This window comes from Felis catus, chromosome D2, assembly GCF_018350175.1.
Source record: "Felis catus isolate Fca126 chromosome D2, F.catus_Fca126_mat1.0, whole genome shotgun sequence".
Classification (NCBI taxonomy): Eukaryota; Metazoa; Chordata; class Mammalia; order Carnivora; family Felidae; genus Felis; species Felis catus.
Window position 1 is genome coordinate 86,650,621 of NC_058378.1, and position 21,002 is coordinate 86,671,622.

At 62.1% G+C, this 21,002-nt stretch overlaps 2 protein-coding genes across 18 annotated transcripts in view; both read left to right on the top strand.

Moving 5' to 3' along the window:
- The window catches only part of JAKMIP3 (Janus kinase and microtubule interacting protein 3), a 113,798-nt gene extending 110,982 nt beyond the window's left edge, over positions 1-2,816 (top strand). For all 15 annotated transcript variants that reach the window (XM_023241120.2, XM_023241124.2, XM_023241125.2 and 12 more), the window contains one exon: positions 365-2,816. The gene's annotated coding sequence lies outside the window, so the exon portion shown is untranslated. The remainder of the gene's footprint in view (positions 1-364) is intronic.
- A 1,112-nt stretch (positions 2,817-3,928) lies between these two features.
- DPYSL4 (dihydropyrimidinase like 4) lies at positions 3,929-19,638 on the top strand. 3 transcript variants are annotated; one of them, XM_045040876.1, is made up of 14 exons: positions 3,929-4,243; positions 7,620-7,708; positions 8,197-8,381; positions 10,375-10,539; positions 11,115-11,176; positions 11,271-11,351; positions 12,780-12,848; positions 13,204-13,324; positions 14,166-14,322; positions 14,612-14,753; positions 15,415-15,585; positions 15,880-16,059; positions 17,721-17,886; positions 18,718-19,638. In XM_045040876.1, exons 1-14 carry the CDS (start codon positions 3,944-3,946, stop codon positions 18,807-18,809), a joined length of 1,980 nt encoding a protein of 659 aa, XP_044896811.1. In that variant the 5' UTR covers positions 3,929-3,943; the 3' UTR covers positions 18,810-19,638. The 3 variants fall into 3 exon arrangements, with proteins under 3 accessions (XP_044896811.1, XP_023096904.2, XP_023096905.2); XM_023241136.2 differs by having other exon boundaries at positions 3,929-4,201; XM_023241137.2 differs by lacking the exon at positions 3,929-4,243 and adding an exon at positions 5,173-5,342.
- Positions 19,639-21,002: the final 1,364 nt, after the last annotated feature.

The window sequence follows — 21,002 nt, forward strand, 5'->3', positions numbered from 1 at the left end:
GTGGGGCCCACTCTCCTTGTGCAGAGAGGAGACCTGTTCCAAACATAAAAACGTAAAAGGTAGTGAAGAAATGGAACCTAACAGAGGCCCGCTTTCTAAGTAACGAGAAGAAATGGAAATCGCGCGGAAGCGTGGGCATCTGCCCGCGGCGTTTCGAGGCAGGTCCGAGGCCACGTCTGCACACGGCTTTGTGGGGCACCGGGACGCGTTTCTGCGGCTCCCGCACCAGCCGCTGGAGTCCCGACTGCGCCGTGCGGAGCCCATGCCCCGGGCATCTCTCCGCCCCTTCCCACCGCCAGTGTAACCTCAGAGTGCCTCGGATGGCTCACGCTAGAATAAAGCTGTTGTTTTGCCTCTTTTCCAGGGAGGAAACAGCACGTCGATGAAGCTCCTTTGAAGCTTCCGTTCCTGCCTAGCGCTCTGGCCGCAGCCCAGGAACGTCTTCCAGCACTCGGAGCCAGCCCGACTCATGGGCGGAAGAGGCTCTTCCATCGACCCCACACCCTTGCTGGCCTGAGGTTGTCGCTCCCAGGGCTGAATTCGCAAGGTGTGTGTGTGTGTGCGCGCGTGTGCATGTGCGTGAGCCTCTGTGTGTGCGCACGTGCATGCTCAACAAGGAGACAAGATTTGGGCTCTTTTGAGGCACCTGGAAGTTTACGTGCTGCGTAGTGACACCTGCAGCCGGGTGAGAGTGCGGCAAACACCGCGTAAAAGACAAGCAGACTGTGTTTCCGAGGAGCGGAAGGGAGGGGTGACTGTGTTGTCTGCAAGTGTCAGGTTCATCTCGTATTTGCGTCGGAAGACGTGTCCAAGTCTGGCGCAGATGACTGGCACCAGGCAGGGCTTGATTCCCTGGGAGAAATTGGGAGGAGGCTTACGGGATCAGACAGAGACGCTCGTCTCTAGTGGGTGCAGGGTTTCTGCTGGGAAGTGTACTATTAGTCAGACTTGTCCCGGGACACCCGTCCTTTCTGTTGTCATTAACTCACGGTTACTTATTCACTTGGACGGGATCCAGGGCGAATCCGCTGCTTCTCTGGCTGAGCCTGATGTTGGGGTTTGAGGACCAAGTCTGAAAGCTTGTTTCATTCTCCATGACTAGTGTTGCCTCGTTCTAATGGCCGCATCCCCTGGACACATTTGATGTGCCCAGAACCGAATGGCAAACGGTAGTCTTGAGCTAATAAACGCCCCTGTGGAGCTACGGATGAACTCCCAGATTGGGGCTGGGTGGAGGGTGTGACGCAGGCGTCCAGAAACTCTGTAGCGGCAAGCCCTGGTGGCGCTGCCGCCTCTGGTGCGGCCCCGCCCGCCCCAGTGGGTCCTGCCCAGGGACGGCAGCTGTGCGGGATGGCCGTTCAGGATCTAGCCACGTGCAGTTGAGACCCAACTTCGCCCGTGTTTATTTGGATCATCCCGATTTTGCGTTTGTCTGGAGCACTTCATATTCCCTCCGCACACGTGCCAGACATTCTTAACCACGGCTTTGTAGTTTCAAAAAGGGCAAACTAGGCAGGACAGAGAAGCATGTAGATGCGTACCAATGCCTATGAAGTTGTTTACATGTAAAAGGATGGAGCGAAAATGGCCCCGTGAATGTTTTTAATAATATCCCGTGTACCGAACCACATTTGTATCCTTGCCGTGTTCCTGAAAGTCCCCATTGAGTCCCAATGTTAGTTCTTCTCTTTAGACGTCATTGTTTTTATTCGTGTATCCTGGGCACCTTCTTTTCACCTGATTACGAAATCCGGCATTTCAGGACTGGGCTTTTGCCAACAACAGAAAACAGGCGGGGGGTGGGGGGAGGCAAAAGTGGATACGAGCGTTTGTCCCTGCTTCCCGCTAGTCCAGTGAGCATCTGAAGAATTCAAGCGTTTTAAAATAATGCGCTCTTTCTAAATCCTAGAGGATACCTTTTATGCTAAACCAGCGGGCTGGATTGAATTTGCTGAAAGTATCTGTGCCCGGTTGTCGCAAACCTCCTCAAACAGGAGAAGGGTGGGTGAATGCCACTCTCTCGTGGAACAAGGGGAGGGGTCAGAAGTTGCCAGAAATGTTTACTGTGCAACCAGGACGTGGACGTGCTGACAGTATAACAGCATCAACGCAATCCCGCTGTGTACACAACACCCAGAACCGCACAGATGTTTTCGTTGGTCTGAACTGGAAATCCACGTGAATCGCAGCCCCCTGGCTGACACGGACGTGTGTGTGCACCTCATTTCCACGGTCTAGAGTCCCCCTGCTGAAGGACTGTGCTCTTCCTTGAAGTGCTCTGCCCCTGCAGAACCTGTAGCCTACAGGACACCCCGCGTGCCTTACACGGCTGTGCATACCACCCTGGTTGTCAGGAAGGAGGGTGTGTGGGAGTGGGTTTGGAGGCACTGTGACGTCCGTCTACATTTACCATCACCCCATCACTGAAACCTTAAGGTGGATTGTGTGTTTTAACACAGAAATGGATTTATATTTAGGCTCAGGAAAATCAAGTTGTAAATATATGTATCAAATCATATATTTGTTTACTGTATTTTAAAAAGCTTTACTGTACATTTATGCAAAAATGAGTTCGGACTTGTTTGATCATGGCATTATGCCAGCCAGTATGTGTTCTCTTACTAACCACATTCTAAACACGATATTCTTCTGTTCAGTGCTAAACAGTATTCACAGGCCTAAAATAGGTGCCTATGGTGGTCAAGTACAAAATTTTACACTTATTTTTGTATTGTGATTCCTATGATGTATACCAGAGAATTTTTACTCATTTGTAAATTATTGTACAGTTTTAATAAAAAATGTTTTAAATCTTAGAATATCAAAGTTACCCTCTTCCCACGGCATTAAAGTTTGGGCATATTGGCAGTGCTAGCCACTTCTGTGTCCCGTGTCCCTTCTCCGAAGGCAGTGCCACGTTCCACGCCGGGAAGGGAGCCTGGCCCTCCTGCGCACGGAGGAGCCAGGCGTCTTACCTGAAGCCTTACCCTACCTCGTGGAGAATCACCTGGAAGACAGGCTCTGAAATCAGAGGTACCGGGCAGCACCGGGCCGAGGTCGGCCACCAGGGAGGCGGCTTCATGTAGCTGCTTATCAAGTGAGAACCAGAAGAGAAAATGTAAAAAGCTTAGGAAAGTAAGAGAATTTCTGCGAATGAATGAGACTTGGCAACAGGTTTCACTTGCAGACGGCTTCACACAGGTGAGTAGAGGCTGGTTTTATTAATCACCCTGGGGGTGGGGGGGTGGGGTGGAAGCCAGAGATGTGGCAGGGGTGGGACAGGTGCTGATCTGGCTCTGTGGAAATGCTCCTGCCACACCAGCACGAGTGTCCTCGAGGTGACTCTCATGTCCAAACGTACATGTTAAAATGCCGGCTGCGTTAGAACACAAAGGCTGGATGTCTTTTCCTAAAAAGTCACTCTCAGCAGGGCTTGGCAGAGTGACAGCATCGTCCTGTGACCCTGGGCGGGCTGAGTCCCTCCGCCTTGTCTTAACCCAAAGCCTTGAACTGGGGCTTAAGGGCGGTCAGGAGCAGCTCTCCTGGGGCGCATCGCCCCTCCCCGCCTTCCCCTCCGACCGTCCCCACTTGCCAGACGTTTCAGAGTCAGAGCCTCCGGCTGGGCGTAGGATCTACCACGGGGCTCGGAAATCTGGCTGGAGTGTCGACAGGCAGGGGTCTCTTCAGCGCGTGCCCCGCTGGGTGGGCGGGAGGTGGGAACTCTGGCTTCGCCCAAACGGAACGCGAGCCCTCGGGCCGGCTCGGCGCGTTCAGCACTCTCTGCGCGGACAGCGCCAGCCCCGCGCGCGGGCTCGGGGTCAGTTTGGGGGCGGCTTGGGGGCGGGGGGGGGGGGGGGAGCCGGGCCGGTCGGCCGGGTCACGCGCCGCGCGCACACCCGCCGCAGGAGGCTCCGGGACCCGCGACCCCTCGCCCGCTCCCTCCATGGCCGCACGCCGGCCGCAGGAGCCCGCGGAGCCTCTGCCCGCGGGCCCGGGGACGCTGGGCTCAGGCAGCCCGCGGGCCCGGCCCAGGCTCGGCGGCGTTTTCCGCTGCGTGGAGGACGCCTTTGAGAACAAGACGCTGCAGCTGGACGCGTCGGGCGGTGGCCGTCGGAGCCCTCGGGCTGGAGAGCTGTACAGCGGGCCACCTGGCGACCCAGAGGGACCCGGCGAGCCCCGCCGAGATGACCCGGAGGCCGCGGCAAGTCTGGGAGGGCCGCCCCGCTTGACCCAAAAGCAGGCGGTGAGAAGCCGCAGGGAGGGCAGGCCGCCGGGGCGTGGACCAGGGGCTGGTTCTCTTCCCAAACCCCCAGCCTCTCCGAGGGGACGTGAGGGCTCAGGGAGGGGCCTCCCTCTCCCTGACTGGCCGAGTCTGTCCCCGGGAAACTCGCTGTCCTGAACCCGCGCGCGTCGGGCCTCTTCTGCCTTGGTTCTGCTTCTCCGGTCTGTCAGGGGCTCTGGGTATCTCTGTCTCTCTGCATGTCTCAGTCTCGCTCTGCCTTCCTATCTCTGTGCCTCCTTAACTTGTGCCCTTGTCCCCTTCCTCCTGTCCCCAAGCTTCACGCGGCCGGCCCGTGGAGCAGCCTTGCGGGAGGTGTGTCCACCGCGGGGTCCCGGAGCCAGTACACCGCCCTGCGTCCCGATCCGGGCCTGGCCCATAGGATGTGAAGGAGCCAGGCTTTGGCCAGAGGCGCCTTCCCGGAGGGAGTCCGGCTCCCGCAGCGCCCGGGCCTGGACTTGAGATTAGGATCAATCCCAGTGGCCTTGGGTGCGTCGGGTCACCAGGGAGCAGGCGGCGGGCCCTGGCAGGGCAGGGGCGAGGGCGGGGCCTGCAGGACTTAGCCTGACTTCACCCTCTTTCCGGGGGCCAAACTCCGCACACGCAGCGGCCAGGACTTGTCGCAGCCCTCTCCCCCTTCCCAGGCAGCATGCGTCCGCGGGTCCGCGCGGCGCCGGGGGTGCAGGGGTCCCGCCTGTGGCCTTCGCCGGGGCCCGGGGCGGAGGGGTTACTGAGCACGGCTGGGGTACTGTGGCCTCCGCCGGGGCGGCTAGCGCGTGGGTACTGAGCACGGCTGGGGCGGGGCTTGAATGCAAAGGAGCAGCTGCGGGCCGGGGGCGGGGCGGGCCCGGGGGCGGGGCTCGGCACCGGAGCCGCGCGGCCCGGCGTGCTCGCACTCGGAAGCCCGGCGCCCCCGCGTACAGGCCCGGTCTCTGCGCGCCCCCGCCCGGGACCCCCAGGGCCGCTCAGCTTGAGCCAGGCCGCGCCGGCCGAGCGTGGGGGCCGCGCGGGCGGGAGGAGCAGGATGTCCTTCCAGGGCAAGAAGAACATCCCTCGGATCACGGTGAGCCCCGCTCCGGCGCCCCCTTCACCCCACGCCCCCCGCCCACCGCCGGGGCCGGACCGTCCCGGCTCCGCGCCCAGCTTGCTGCGCTCGCGTCTAGCCCGCGCCGGTGCCCCCCTCCCGGCGCTGGTCCTTCCAGCGAGCGCCGCGCCGGACGCACAGGTCCCGGGCCCTCCTGTGCGCCAGGGAGGGCGCGGGGCCGGGAGAGGCCTGTTCCCCAAAGCGGGGAGGGGCCTCCTTCCCCGCGGCGGCCGCGCGCCGAGGCGGGGAGATCCGGTCTCGGCGTCCTCCCGGGACGCGCGGCCTTTTGTTGGCACCGCCTGCCGGGCCTCGGGTGCGTCCCCCGCCCGGCGCGGCTGGCCTGGCTCCGGACCGCGCCTCCGCCGCGCGGGGAGCTCTTTGTGCGAGACAAAGCGCCTCAGCCCCCGCGGCTCAGCCTGGAGCCCCTGGAGGCCTGAACCCCTCCACGGAGCCGGGGTTCGGAGACCCCAGGGGAGGCGAGCGCTCCCTCGTAGCCGCTGAGCGGGCATCCCGGCAGCCCAGGCCCTCGGGAGGGGAGATCCCCCAACAACCACAGGCGAGGGTGCGGGAGGTCAGACGGTTCACCCCGCGCTGCCAGCAAACAAAGCCGCCCCCTCCAGGCGGCCGGCCGGGAGCCGGCGGAGGGAGGGGGAGGGAGGCGCCCCGGCGCCAGCTGGACCGTGGCAGGGGGCGCCCGCGAGGCTGAGACCCGACTCTGGAGTTGACCTCGGCAGGAGGGCGGTGGACTTGCGGATTCCCGTCCTGAGAGATACTCCGGGAGGAAGGAGCCCCTGTCCTTCCCGGACTGGAGGGGGTCTTGCCTCGTGACTGGCTCGGGGTCCAGCCCGATTCGGGAAGTCTGCCAGTGGCTTGCACGGGGTTGGGGTTTTGGGGGGGGGAGTCAGACACAAGATGGCTTGTTTAGGGGAACTTCCAGCCTCATCCTGGTGAGCACCTCATTCCAGCTGCATTTCCCTCTTGGTTCCAAACCCAGGAAGGTTCCCAAAGTGTGAGTTCAGGTGCCTGGAAAGGGGAGGGATGTAAAAGACCACAAGTAAGGTCTTCCTACCTGGGCGGGGCGGGGCAGGGCACACAGACGGCAAGTGTCCTCCTGCCTGGGGTGGGGTGGGGGGGACACACAGACCACAAGTAAGGTATTCCTACCTGGGGGGGGGGGGCACGCAGACCACAGCTCTCTTCTGCCAAAGCCTTCGTCTTCCTGGTCAGGGTTTCCTTGGGCTTACTTGAGGATGGTCGGTCCACTGGGGGCTGCACTTGGCCCGTGGCCTAGCTCATCAGCTGTTTTGTAGACAGCGGGGGGTGGTTTTACAAATCAACACAATCCTGAGAAGTCAGTCCAAATGGAAATGAGGACGAGAGGAGGATCACGTAGTGAGGAAGGCCCACCCGTGACGGGTCATGTGCACCTCAGCGGGCTCTTGGGGTTCCTGCTAACTGCACTGCACAGCCTGGCTCCTGTGGCCTCGGCTGTTGGTGCGTGGAGAGCCACGCCTCCCTGTGAGGCACACTTGTCATTCCTGCCGGGCCAGGTCAGAGGTGTGTTGAGGCTCAAACAGGGGAACAGGAGGAAAGGGCTGCCCAGCGGGGTGCTCGTCCACAGCCTTCTGTGTCTCTGCTCCTTTTCCACGTTTCTCCCCATCATTCTCCCGAGTCCGTGCCAAGTTCCGTGCATGACACCCTACTTTCTGCCCCACTTTGCACCTTCCCCACCACTTGGCGGGGTTCCTAGAAGTGGGTTTATGGCTGCTGAGCACTGGGCCAGCCCCACCCGGTTCCACAGCTCCACGTTGTACAGGTGACCCACCAGCTGGCCTCGCCTCCTGGCACTTTGTCCACCCACGTGGGGTCCCTCCAGGCAGCACCACGGCCTGTGGTCACCCTGATGTCTTCCTGGCCCTTCACCCCCATGGCCTCTCCATCAGCAGCTCCTGCCTCCCGAGTCCCAGCCTCTCTGGACTCTATCCCTCCTCGGCCCCTCAGCACCCCCAGACAGCCTGAGAGAGCACCAGGCAACACCCCCATTTCCATCACTGAACACCGCCCGTGAGCGACAGTGGCCTCCAGACCTCTCTGCCCCATTCGTGGGGGTGGGAGACAGTGCTGGCTTCCTTGCTCATTTCTATGTGTACACATTGCATCCAAGTGTTCCAATCCTAATTCCAGAGGAAGAAGTTTTGGGGAGGATGTTGAATAGCTCAGTTTGGAGAAAACCTGTCTTTTGTTTGCTTCCAATAGAGTGACCGCCTTTTGATCAAAGGCGGGAAGATCGTGAATGATGACCAGTCCTTTTACGCTGATTTGTATGTGGAAGACGGTTTGATAAAGTAAGTTTCTGCCTCAAATATCTTCACAGATCACACGTGTGCACATTGGTTGCACATTATCCACAAGTTTACCTTTGGGTGAACTCCACCTAAATGTTTTGTTTTGTTTTCTTTACTTTTCCAAAATCCCGTTCCCTGGAAAGAGCCCCAGCCCAGGCCTTTAGTGACAACAGAATCTTGTCAGTTAGTGGCAAGGTCTTGGGAAGCAGGACAGTGGCTCACACGTGTATGTGTGTTATCACAGCTGTAGGATGATTCAGGGCTCGAGGTGGGTGCTTAATAAATACTTACTGACCACACCTGTCAGCGTCTCTGCTCCTGCCAGTGGCTCTAGTCCCTAGAGCAACACGTGGAACCCAGGTGGGCACCGCAGGGCAGTGCCCAGGGTGGGTCTTCTGTGTTGACTGTCTCAAGCCCACGGCTGGTGTGTCATGCTCTCTGACAGTCTCCGGAGGCCAGACCAGTTAAGTAATCTTTGTTGCTTCCAGACAAATTGGAGAAAACCTCATTGTCCCTGGAGGCATCAAAACCATCGACGCCCATGGCCTGATGGTCCTGCCAGGCGGAGTGGACGTCCACACGAGGCTGCAGATGCCCGTCCTGGGCATGACGCCAGCGGATGACTTCTGCCAGGGGACCAAGGCCGCCCTAGCGGGAGGGACCACCATGATACGTGAGTGTCTCCCGCGTGCAAAGCATCCGTCCCAGGCTCCGCCGGCCAGGCTTCTGTGTTGCAGGAAGAGCCTTACAATAGAGCGATTTTTTGGTCTATTTCCCTTTATTACCTTTCAGTCTAAGAAAGCCTCGCGTATGCTTTTGTTCTCCCCGTTCACGTTGTGAGTCATCTTGCCTTGGCCAGCTCCGGCGTGCTCCTGGGATTTCCATGGGAGCAAATGGATGTGTGCCCAGGAATTTCTTATTTCCTGGGAAGCTGGCAGCCGGCCAAGAACTAGGTTTTTCCAAACCAAAATGCCTTGCACGAGGGGAGGGGTCATGCCTGAAGCAGACACGTTTGCTCCTGAGCCTCTGAAACTCGGTTTGCACAAAGTTCCTGCCCATGTCGAGAAGGAGGCTACGTTTTCAGGAAAAACACGACAGGAATACTTACTGTTATCTGATCAACAGCCACCAGAGTTGCCCTTTCTTCAGTGCTGGCTCTGTGCCACCTGCAGCTCGTAAACCCTGGGAGCTCGGCAGACAAGCCCCGCCTACCTAACAGCTTGCAAGGCGGATTCACCTGCCCGAGGTGAACCTGACTGTGCTAAGCTCAGAGCCAGGACGAGACCCCAGCCCTCCACTCATGGCCTTGAATGCCACCAGCTGGGCGGTGCCGAGTGCAGGCACCCTGCTGTGGTTAAGACCTGGTCTAACATGCCTGGTTGAACCCTGGCTTCACGTTCCAGCTGTTTGACTTCAGTAACTCACCTAACTTCTAGAAGCCACACTTTGCTAACCTGTGAGGCAGGCGGGAGGGGAAGAGCCTCCTTAGACGGCTGTGGGGACTAAGGGAGTCAGTGCACAAGTTGCTCTGTTGTGCCTGGCACACGGTGCATGCTGTCAGTGCTGCCACCAGGAAGGCTGCCCTGAGGACTCTGGGCTGCTTCACAAGTTATGTGTAGCTATTGCCCAAACCATGGCTTCGTTTGGTTTACTCAACCATGAAGCAAACACCAACAAGCCAACAATGGTCTTGTTTTTTAGTTTGAGGAGACTGGCCGTTTTAGATCACTGCTCATGCTCATCACTGGTGGCCCCGGCCAGCCAGGACACTTCGTGATTGTTACCTGCTTGTGCCAGTGCCCAGGCATCAGACAAGCCGTGAGGTGTCACTGTGAGGACAGAGAGATGCTGTGGCTTGAAGCTAGCCTCTGGCTAACCATCTTCCCCAGGCTGGAGCCATGCAGGGACCACAGGGCAGGGTAGCACCCTCTCCCCCAGGGTCCTGGGGGTGAGATCTGACCTGTGGGGAGCATGGGAGACCCACCTGGGGGGGACCCACAGTCTGCTGGGGGAAGGCACAGCGTTTGCCAGTACCCTTGGGTGCGTGTGCCTTCTCGTTGGCCACCCCTACTCTGAGCTCTTTCCCGGCACCCAGGGGAGACCATGAGCAGTGTTTGGACCTTGGACCTGAGGTTGGGTGGGGGAAGTAATGGTGTAGTGGCCAAGTGCTCTCCTGGTTTCCCCAGGGGTGGGGTGGTGGTGTGTGTAGTCAGTGAGGTGCAAGTAAGGGGAGCCAGCCCCTTGCTGCTGTTCCGGGCTGGCTGGCCAGGTTCAGAACCACGGACAGCACCACGCTTCTCCGCCCTCCACTGGCCCTCCAGGTGCGCTCACTCACGTAGACACCTGTGTTGGAGGTTAAGGCTCTGGACTGCCACCGGTGCTCCTTGGGGTGAACGTGTCCATCAGGGCGTGGGTGGCTTGAGTCTGGGCTTTCTCTCTGCTCAGAGAAGGCCAAGGGATACGAGGCAGAAGGTGCCTCTTTGGACAGAACCAATGAGCAGGTTCATAGCAGCACCAGCCTCATGGAAGCGACCCGTGGCCTCTCCACGGCTTTTTCAAAGGCACTTCCTGATCTCTTGGGAACATGAAACCAGTCTCCCTTGGAGGCCAAGGTGGTTCCCGGTGACCAGAGTGGGGGCTCAGCTGACCGCACTGCCCCCCCACAGTGGACCACGTGTTTCCCGACACGGGTGTGAGCCTGCTGGCAGCCTATGAGCAGTGGCGGGAGCGCGCAGACAGTGGGGCCTGCTGTGACTACTCCCTCCACGTGGATGTCCCCCGCTGGCATGAGAGCATCAGGGAGGAGCTGGAGGCCCTGGTCAAGGACAAAGGTAAGGGCATGTCCAGAGGCCGGCTGGGGTGGCTGGAGGGCAGGTAGGCATGGGGGTCCATGCTTCCCTGGTATTGGCTGGAAAGGGCCCCTACCCCCACCCCTGGCCAGGCTGGACTCTGCGTCTGTTGGACCCCAGGGTGGGGGGGTTGGGAGCTGGGGGGAAGAAGGACAAATTGGAAGGTCTGTTCTACTTGCAGAGGATCCAGAGCAAGAGGTCACCTGCCTCTGTGTCTGAGGGATGGGTCCTGTCACTGTCCTCAGCTGCAGCCCAGGCCCCTTGTCCCTGTCCTGGATGAAAGACAAGAACTACAAGTTTTCCTAGCGTCCTTTTAGGAAGGGAATACTTTCCAACCTGCAGTTCTCTGTGCTGTCTGCACTGAAAAGCCAGTCTGTAAACAAGGCTTAATTTCTTGTAATCAAAAGTCCTGAAGCAAAACCCACATCAGAGCTTCTCGGGGATTTGACACAAGCTAGTTATGAGCAGGCCCGTGGGAGAGGAGATCAGGGAGCAGGGGAGGCTCCCGGGTCGGACCGACAGTGGCTGGGATCTGATCCCCCCTGCTTGTCCTCCAGGCGTGAACTCCTTCCTGGTCTTCATGGCATACAAGGACAGGTACCAGTGCACCGACGGCCAGGTGAGGGTAGGGGCTGAGAGGAGGGGACAGCGGGTGCTTCAGGCCGCTGGCAGGGTGCACACAGCCCCACACGCCTTGTGCACTCTCTTCCCAGATGTACGAGATCTTCAGCATCATCCGGGACCTGGGTGCCCTGGCCCAAGTGCACGCAGAGAACGGGGACATCGTGGAAGAGGTGCCCGGAGGGCTGCCTGCAGGATGGGCGGGGGCGGATGAGGGGCCGGGGTGGCTTCTGGACACTCACATGTGGGCACTTTGTCACACAAACCCCCAGGGAGGGAACAGTGGACATATTCTGGTAGGCAGGCTGCCCTGGATCAGAGGTCAAGCAAGCAGGGAGTTGGGGGGCCTGGGGGCTTTTGTCCATAATAGAGATTCCTCCGTGATCATCACACTTCTTTTTTTTTTCAATTTTTTTTAACATTTATTCATTTTTGAGGAGGGGGGAGGGGCCGAGAGAGAGAGGGAGACACAGAATCCGAAGCAGGCTCCAGGCTCTGAGCTGTCGGCACAGAGCCCGACGTGGGGCTGGAACCCACAGACCGTGAGATCATGACCTGAGCCGAAGTCGGACGCTTAACTGACTGAGCCCCCCAGGCGCCCCTGATCATCACACTTCTTATCAGAAGTTTCCCAGAACCAAAATATTGCTTCCGGGGGGACCGAGACAGGCTTTCCTGGTGTCCTCTGCCCCTGTGGATCGAGGCCCCACAGAGAATTAATTGTTCCTTGTGGTCACTGAGCACAGGTCCTGGCCCCCACCTGCCCCTGTGCCTGGGCTGTGGGGTTGGTGCCCGCAGGTACAGTTGCTGTGGGTGCCTGGGAGGTGCGGGGGCTCCTCACGGGGCAGCATGCCTCCCTGGCATCCCAGACACAGAGAAGCTTCCTGGTGGGTTGGGCTCTGCCTCATCCCCAGTTGAAAGCAAAGTGGTGACACCTGGGGAGGGGCACGTGGGGTGCCCAGGTCCTCGTCCACCCACCCCGCCACGAGAGCGCCAGGTGCCATGTGTGGCCTCTCTGGTCCGAGGCCAGGCCGGGCTTCAGTTAGGAGAACGCCGTGGGTCTGGCTCAGTATGCAGGCAGGTGGGCAGTGCATGCCAGGGAGACCCCACCAGTGTGGGGAGTCGTGTTATTGGGTCCATGGGATTCTGCTTCTCGCCGGTTCTTCACGGTGACTCCCGGATCCACGTCTTCATTCATGCGAGAGGCACAGATCTTCAAGGGCGTGCTGGGGAAAGTGCATTCTGTCCACCCCTGACCGCGGAGCCCCCAGTGTACTCCTGGATGCCCCCTGCTGGCGAACACAGTATGGCAGGCGGGGTGCCCTCTCCAAGCCCCAACCTCATCTGTAATGTAGGGAGCTGGGGTCGCTCCTCTCCAGACCCACCCTACTCCTCCGTTCTGAGTTCTCTGTAGTTGGTGATTCGGGGGCCTGGAGGCCCGGAGCTCAGTGTAGGGGAGGAGAGCTCACATGAGCGTCAGGGGGGCAGGGCACTTCTTGGGGGCGGGGTCTCCTGGGCTGCCTACATCACACCCAGACCGAGGCTCTGTGAGACTCCCGCTGTACCCGGGCCGGACTGTGATGTTCTGTCCGTGTTTTTAGGAGCAGAAGCGGTTGCTGGAGCTTGGCATCACCGGCCCCGAGGGCCACGTGCTCAGCCGCCCCGAGGAGGTAGGAGTTTGCCCGCTGAGCGCCGTCCCAGCCCTGACCGCGTCCCAGACAGCCACTTCACGGGAGTGGACCTGACCCCGTGGGCGTCCAGGGCTGTGACTCGCTGGTCCTCCTTTGGCTCATGTCCCCCATCACCACTGGTGGCCCTTAACCCAAGGCCAAGAAGGCGGTGAGGTCAGGCTCTGGGAACCACCTGGGTCAACTGAGACCCTCCTGGACACTGAACTGCAGGCTGGGGTCCTCAGTCACTCACGCTGCCCCCTCTGGGCCCGGGATCTGTGGGTGATGGTGGCCATCCATGCCCACACCGGTCAGGAGGCCCCAGGGCCCTCTCAGTCTGAGCTCCCGTCCCCAGGTGGAGGCCGAGGCCGTGTATCGTGCCATCACCATTGCCAAGCAGGCCAACTGCCCCCTGTACGTCACCAAAGTGATGAGCAAGGGTGCGGCCGACATGGTTGCCCAAGCCAAGCGCAGGGGTGAGTGCCGGGCCCTGGGCCCCAGACGCTTGGGGGTGGATCTGTCAGGGATCGGAGGTTGCGTTCTCAGGACTGGGGGCCCAGCTGGCTGAACTGAGGCTCAGAGCAGGGCAGGCCTGATGGAGAAGCAGGGGCCACCCTGCCTGGCCTCTCGGCAGTGGGGCCTCGGGTGGGGGCTCCAGGGGTGAGTCCTGCGGGAGACACAGGCGCCCCGTCCCTGTACAGGTGGGGCCTGGCCTCCTGTCTCGTCGAGGTAGCAGCTGCTCACCAGGGGCCATGAAACAAGGGGCCTTTCGTCCTGTGTGCACAGAAGTGACACAGCTGTGCGTGCGTGTGTGTGTGTGCGTGTGTGTGGCGTGTGTGTGTGAGGGACAGCTGACCCTACGCCTGATGGGACCTCGCCCCCCTGCCCTGCGCTGGGAGCCGCACATCACTGTGTGCTGGGTGCCCCCGTGCCTCCAGGAGCTGGGGTGCACACACTGGGAGCCCGGGTAGCCTCTGCCCATAGAACACCCCCAGTGGAGGAGGCGGTGGGGACACAGAAGAACGGGGGTCCTAGGGGACAGGCCTCAGACCGGCAGGGGCGGGCAGAGTTGACCACGTTTCCTGCCCTCGGCCCAGCTGATTCCCCACAGGCCCGACCTCTGGCAGGTGGTGTGAAGGGGAGGGTATGGAGGGGACCCCCACGTGGGAAGGTCCGGGTGTCCTGGAAGGCAGAGACGAGCTGTCCAGGGTTTGGAAATCGAGGGGCGTAGCAAGAGCACAGCGCGAAGGGCCCTACCCTGCCCGGGTCCGGGGGGCACGCAGGCTGTGGGGGTGCCTCTCACGGGCCTCCCTGCAGGGGTGGTCGTGTTTGGGGAGCCCATCACCGCCAGCCTGGGCACCGACGGCTCACACTACTGGAGCAAGAACTGGGCAAAGGCCGCAGCCTTCGTCACGTCCCCCCCCATCAACCCGGACCCCACCACCGCAGACCGCCTCACCTCCCTGCTGTCCAGGTAAGAAGCCCCTCCGGGCGCCCCGCCACGACCTCAGCCCCCAGCAGCCCTGGGCTTCTGCACGAGCCGCGGGCCGGGACCCCCCCCCCCCCCCGGGCAGAGAACCCACGCCGATCCGTCCTGGCCCTCCGTCCCCGTGCCGAGCCACCGGCCGTGCCCAGCGCTGCTCCGGGACAGCCTCCGGCCCCCGTGGGCTGTGCTGGCCGGGCAGGGGGGCGAAGCCGGCTGGCCTTGGCCGGCTCAGGAAAATTAGGCTGCGGTGGGCTCCCCTGACCCCCCCTTTTCTCAGTGGGGACCTCCAGGTGACCGGCAGTGCCCACTGCACCTTCACCACCGCCCAGAAGGCCGTTGGCAAGGACAACTTCACGCTCATCCCCGAGGGCACCAACGGCATCGAGGAGCGGATGTCTGTGGTCTGGGAGAAGTGTGTGGTGCGTGCGGACTGAGGGTCTTGGGCCATCCCCCCCCGCCGGTCCCTCAGAACAGAAAGCCACTTACCCGGTAAACACACCGCCTGGAACCCAGGTCGGGGTGTGTTGTGTCCCCAGGGCATCACGCCCCCAGCCCTGCCATCCAGGGCTCCCCAGACGTTCAGTTCTGGTACCCCTGGAGGAGACTCCCGCCGCTGTGGGGCGACCAGGTCACCTGCAGAATGCGTCTGGGAGAGCCAGGCCACTATTTGTGATGGGATTATGCCCAGTCTCCCCCAAAGGCCTGACGTTTCCTCAGACTGCCTGCACCCCCGCACTCCCGCCCTGAGCTCCTCCCCCCGCAGAGGCCCGGACACCAGCCCCCTCTCGTCCCCCTTCTTCCCGAGGCCTGGCCACCCCGGGGGACGGTCATGTCCTCCAGGGGAGATAGACGTCAGCAAAACCTGGCCGCTGATTGCCTCACAGGGTGAGCACGGTGCTGGTGTACAGGGCCCAACAGGACGCGCGGGGCCCTCCGACGCCCTGGGAGCATGGTTCTGATGCCGCCTGCTGCCTGGGGACAGGGGCCGCCGTCCACACAAAGGCCGCGAGACCAGACCCCCAAGGGCTGTTCGGACAAGCCCCCCCCCCCCCATCTCACCTTGGCCCTCTTGTTTCCCAGGCCTCAGGGAAGATGGATGAGAATGAGTTTGTCGCTGTGACCAGTACGAACGCGGCCAAAATCTTCAACATTTACCCGAGGAAGGGGCGTGTGGCTGTGGGCTCTGACGCCGACCTGGTCATTTGGAACCCCAGGGCCACAAAAATCATCTCTGCCAAGAGCCACAACCTGGTAAGAGAAGCCTGAGTCCCTGGGTCAGCGTCAGGGTCAGGGCTGGGGGAGCCCCAGGGACCTGCCCCACCTACCTGCCCCGCCTTGCGGGAGACTCAACCCTGTTACAGGCTCACCCGCAGGCCCTTCCTCCCGAGACACGCGTTTTAGAAACTGGCACGGCCCGTTGTGGCCAGTTCCGTCCGAGTTCGGCCCAGCCGGGGTGACCGGTTCTCAGAGGTCCTAGAACAGGGGCCCTAGGGTGCCAGTCAGCCCGCAGGGGGGTGAGGCCGGCCCTCCACCCTGTCTCCCCAGAACGTGGAGTACAACATTTTTGAAGGCCTCGAGTGCCGAGGGGCCCCCACGGTGGTCGTGAGTCAGGGCAGGGTGGTGATGGAGGACGGGAACATGTTCGTCACCCCCGGGGCCGGCCGCTTCATCCCTCGGAAGACGTTTCCCGACTTCGTCTACAAGAGGATAAAGGCACGCAACCGGGTAAGGCCAGAGCCGGCCGGGGCGGGGGCGGGGGGGATGGCTTGGACTTCTCCGACCTTGTCCACCTCCACGAGGTTTCTCCTCCTGGTCAGCCCGGCCTGGCGGAAATAAGTGGGACCAGCGCCTGCTTGGGGAGTCGGTTCTTAGTAGTGGCTTTATGTATTTTTGTTTTTTTTAATCTTTATTTATCTTGAGGGGGAGGGAGGAGGAGCAGAGAGAGAGGGAGACACAGAATCCAAAGCAGGCTCCAGGCTCCGAGCTGTCAGCACAGAGCCTGACCCGGGGCTCGAACCCATGAACCGCGAGATCATGACCTGAGCCTAAACCAAGAGTCGGACGCTTAACAGGCTGAGCCCCCTCTGGCGCCCCTCCATGCAAACTTTTATTACCCAAGTGGCACAACAAAAGTCAGTGGTGGCCGCCTCTCTGAGTGAGCGCCCTAGACCGTGCGGGGGCACCGTGGGAGCCCCCCCACCCCGCCGCCCACGCGTGGACGCGCGTTCACAAACAAGCAGGGGCCTGTAGGCTTTACAGCAGCTTTATGAACCGGGGATTCCTTCCTTCCTGCAACCCTTGGCTGAGCTGCCCCCTGCGTCTGAGGGACGCACCGGGCATCTGACCGGCCCCGCGGCACGCGTAGCCGGCTCGCGCGCACACACACACACACGTGTACACAAAATTCCTGCACACACAGGTTTGCTTTATCCAGCTTTCTAGAAGGACGTTGTCTGAGCTCAGAGCAAGGAGGGCCGGCTTCCAGGGTGGGCCGGGGGCCGGGGTAGCGGTCTCCTCCAGGGGGAAGGAGAGTGGAATCTGCTCTAACTCCCGGAGATGCCGCTGTCTCAGGGCGTGAGGGCCACACAGCTGCTCACCGAGGTGGGGCCTGGAGAACGTGGCCCAGCCGGCCCAGGTGCAGAGCCCAGGCCGGAAGTCCAGGCATCGCCCTCCGCCTCCCGCCCAGAGGGGTGGGGGTCCGCTGCTGGGCTCCTGCAGACCCTGCTCCACGCGCAGCCCAGGCAGGAAGAGGTAGCTCCCGGTCCCTCACCCTGGGTGCTGGAGGCGGGGTGTGGACTCAGACCCAAGCCGTCGGACTCGAAGCCCCACACTTGCCCCCCCGCACCCTGTGGTGACCCCCTGGGACTGGCAACAGTCACGAGTCTGAGCGTGAACCCCAGGGAGGCACCAGCAGGAAACGGCACACAGGAGGGTTTTGTTTCGTCCACGGACCGTTCCATCATGGTGGCTACTGGGGAAATGTCTCTGGCTTTGGGGCCGTTTTCAGGGAGGACAGGACCCAGGGCTTCCTCGGGGCTGGGGTGGGGGCTCTGCTGGGGCCATGAATGAAGCCTACTGATGAGGCAGTGGCCACGGGGGCCGGCTTCCCCTTCCTTAAAGAGGCCACGTCCTCAGGGCTGCCCTTGTCTGAGCGTGTCCTCTAGCCTCAGGGGAAGAGGGGCCGTGTGCACAGGTGTGAGCAGGGAGGGACATGCACACTGTGTAGGGGGGAGCGGGGAGAGAGGGGTGCGTTTGAGGTTGCGGGTGGTCGCGGGAGGAACCCCTCCCTTGGCTGGGAGCCCTGGGGTTCCAGAGCCTGGCAGAGGGGGGCCCGTGGAGCGGAGCAGGCTCGGCCCCCCTGACGCCCAGTCCCCTCGGCCCCACAGCTGGCAGAGATCCACGGCGTGCCCCGAGGCCTGTACGACGGGCCTGTCCACGAGGTGATGGTGCCCGCCAAACCGGGGGGCGGTGCCCAGGCCCGCGCGTCCTGCCCAGGGAAGATCTCGGTCCCACCGGTGCGCAACCTGCACCAGTCGGGGTTCAGCCTGTCTGGTGAGTGGAGCTGGGGTGGGGGCTCCGCTGGAGCGTCCCGAGGGTCAGGAAGCGCCCCCGGGGTGGGCACCAGCACCCAGCCTGTGGCAGGGTGAGTTCATCAAGGCCGCAGACCACCCACAACCGTCCGCAGATGGGGAGTGTGGGGATGGGGGGGCAGGACATGCTACCCCCACCCTCCAGGGGCCAGTGGGGAGGCCTTCCTGCTCCAGCGTCTGCCCCAATGTGGCCGCGGTGACCCCTACTTGGATCATTCGCGCTGTGGAGAGGGCTCAGTGACGGGATGGGCACGCGATGCCTGTGCCGGGTGCCGTGTGGGGTCCGGCCCCTCCAGCCCGGGAGTTGCATGTCAGGCACATGAGGAAGGGCTCTGTGAGCACATGGGGACACGCAGGGACACCGTGGAGGGCTCCGGGGGCCCAGGGTGCAGGCTGCCCCTTGGGCCTCTGGTCAGGGTCCTGGCTGTGCTGTGACAGATCCCTGCAGATGCACTGGGCCCGGGTCCTACCTCTTCCCACCCCTGATGTCCCTGCCTGTCCTCCCTCTCACTGGTGGCAGAGTCCCTGCTGGCCTCCTGGGGTCATCATAAAAGCTAGGGGCAGGCTTCTCTTGTCGTGGGGCCCAGACCCACAGGTGGGATGAGCAGGCCTGGCCGCCCCACCTCACTTCCCGCACACCCGCGGCCTGGGTGTGGGAGCGTCTGCATGGTCTGCTCGTCCGTGCGCCAGGCTGTCCGCGGTGTGGGTGCGCGGGGGCTCCGCAGTCATGGCCCCGGTTACGGGTGAAGCCAGCGCGTCCGTGCCCCTGACCTCATGCCCACTCGTTCTGCAGGGTCTCAGGCGGACGACCACATTGCGCGACGCACGGCACAGAAGATCATGGCGCCCCCTGGCGGACGTTCCAACATCACCTCACTGTCCTAGGTGTCCGCGTGGGACCCCGCGAGCCAGTGGTGTCCCACCCACGGGGCGGCGGCTGGCCGGGGCTGCTCACCTCACATAGCTCTCCCTTTGTCAGACTTACCTGAAAGGTGCTTGGCCTCACCTTCCCCACCCCACCCCCCCAAGAAACTACCCTTTTGGGGTCCCAGGTCCTGTACGAGGAGCCTGTGCAAGGAAAGGGCTGAATTTGGGGGGTTTCACTGCCAGGTTGAAGAGGCTGGATGTGATGGCGGAGTCAGCTTAGGTGGCCCCGAAGGATAGCTGGGTGCTTCACAAAGGCAGGGCTGCCGCCCCGCCAGGACCACGGGAACCACGGGGGCCCCGCAAATGCGTGAACAGCAGGCCCGGCCGCAAGGCTGGGGCGTCGGCTCCCGTCCCATTATGAATCACTGCCCCACGGAGCCCCAGGCCTCCCCTCTGCTCCTGGGGGTGAAGGTGCAGCCTGCCCCCCTTCCCTGTCCGCCTTGGTATGGGGGAGGGGAGCGCCCGTGAGCTGAGCCCCCTGCCCCAGAGCTGCTGTGATTTCAGGGACCCATCAGGAACTTCGCAAAGGGCAGCCTCGTTCGTACGTTGCCAAGGACCAAACTTCCGCTCTTGTAGTAGCCCGAGTCCAGGGGAATTTTAGGATCCTTTAGCTGAGATGCTCTCCTTTTACGACCAAGTGTGCGGTCTGGTAGTTGATTAGCGCAGCACATCGTGCACCAAGGACAGCTGTAGCCAGGAACCTGCATGCCACCCACAGCCCGAGCGGCCGCCTCTGCCCCGCGCGGACGGGAATGGGGTCTATTAAAGGCGTCTGGGTTAGAAGCTGCTGGCGTGTGGAGCCCCGACTTCTCTGACCCCGCACCACGTCCCCACCAGCAGTTCGCGTGCGGGGCACTCAAGAACATTCGTGCTGGCTGCACGGACGGCCAGCCACCCCTAAGGATGGCTCTGCTCGGCCTCTGGGTGGAGACGGGGCAGGACTGGCAGGACGGGGCAGGACTGGACTCTCAAGGGAAGGGGCCCCGGAACCGTGGCCGCACCCAGGCCTGCGGCTCAGACACAGCCAGAAGATGCTGGTGTGGCCCGTGGCCAGATGCGCAGAGCGAGAGAGTTGGGCTGGACGACCTCCACCACATTCTGACCAGACGGGCCAAGAAGGTGGTGCAGCCCCAGCCTGAGGCCTGTGTCCCCCAGGCCCTGCCCCCTCAAGACAGAGCAAACCAGGGCTTTGACTCAGAAGGCACTGATGGCCTGGCCTCACTGCTTTCATAGAAACCATGCTGCTTCTCTGCCCCAGGTGTGGAATGTCCCCGAAGGGTGTATTTGCTCTGAGAGCAGGGTGTTCGTGGTCAGGGGGGCAAGCTGTACCGGTCGGGACAGTCCCTTCCACCCTGCGCCTGCAGCGCCCATTCCTGGTGGTGACCAGGGAGCTTTTCCAGCTGTGCCCTCTGGGGGAGCACAGCCCCAGCCTGGAATCTGGGCTTCCTGTGGGGCTGCCCCCAGGAGAAGGCCCGACCTGGTGGTCCCCAGATCTGTTTGGTCAGTGCAGCCTCAGAGCTGCATTTCCGGGGCTCCGCCGGGGCCGATGTCCAGGCACAGGCGAGAGGTGATCGAGGAGCCAGGTCACACCCACATCCCCGCAGCCAGCACAGGAAAGGGGTGTGCTATCCCTTGGGGTCTCAAAGTGCACACTGAGATTCACAAATGTTTACAGAACCCTAACCTCTTCCTCGTTCTTGCCTCTGGCACCACCAGGTCTCCACCTAGAACTTTCTCTGGGGGCTGGCACCACCCACAGGTGTCCTGCAGCCGCCCACCTCTGGACCCTGGCTTCCCGGTAGTGACTCCTGTGTCCCCTGCGTGGGCACACGGGGTCGTCTCTGACATGAATTCCCCCGGCCCTCGGCGAGCGGGGCGCTCCCTCTGCCCAACTCAGCCAGCTCTTTCTCACGCAACCTGCGGTTCTGGTTCTGGTTCTCCGCTGCCCCCACCCCACTGGCAGGCTTCGCCACCGCCCCTGTCGGCAGACTCCGCCCCTGCCCCACCCCACCCCACCGGCAGGCTCCGCCTCTGCCCCGCCCTCATCGATGGGCCCCGCCTCTTCCGTGCCTCCACTGGCCGACTCCGCCTCTGTCCCGCCCCGTTCCCGCCAGCAGGCTCCGCCTCTGCCCCCTCCCCCCCGCCCCAGCT

Bases quoted from the DNA above. Each gene is read 5' to 3' on its own strand.
- DPYSL4 (XM_045040876.1), top strand. From the start codon at position 3,944: ATGGCCGCACGCCGGCCGCAGGAGCCCGCGGAGCCTCTGCCCGCGGGC. The intron at 11,352-12,779 runs GTGCCCGGAGGG...CCGTGTTTTTAG, and splicing joins ACGGGGACATCGTGGAAGAG to GAGCAGAAGCGGTTGCTGGA. The intron at 12,849-13,203 runs GTAGGAGTTTGC...TCCCGTCCCCAG, and splicing joins TGCTCAGCCGCCCCGAGGAG to GTGGAGGCCGAGGCCGTGTA.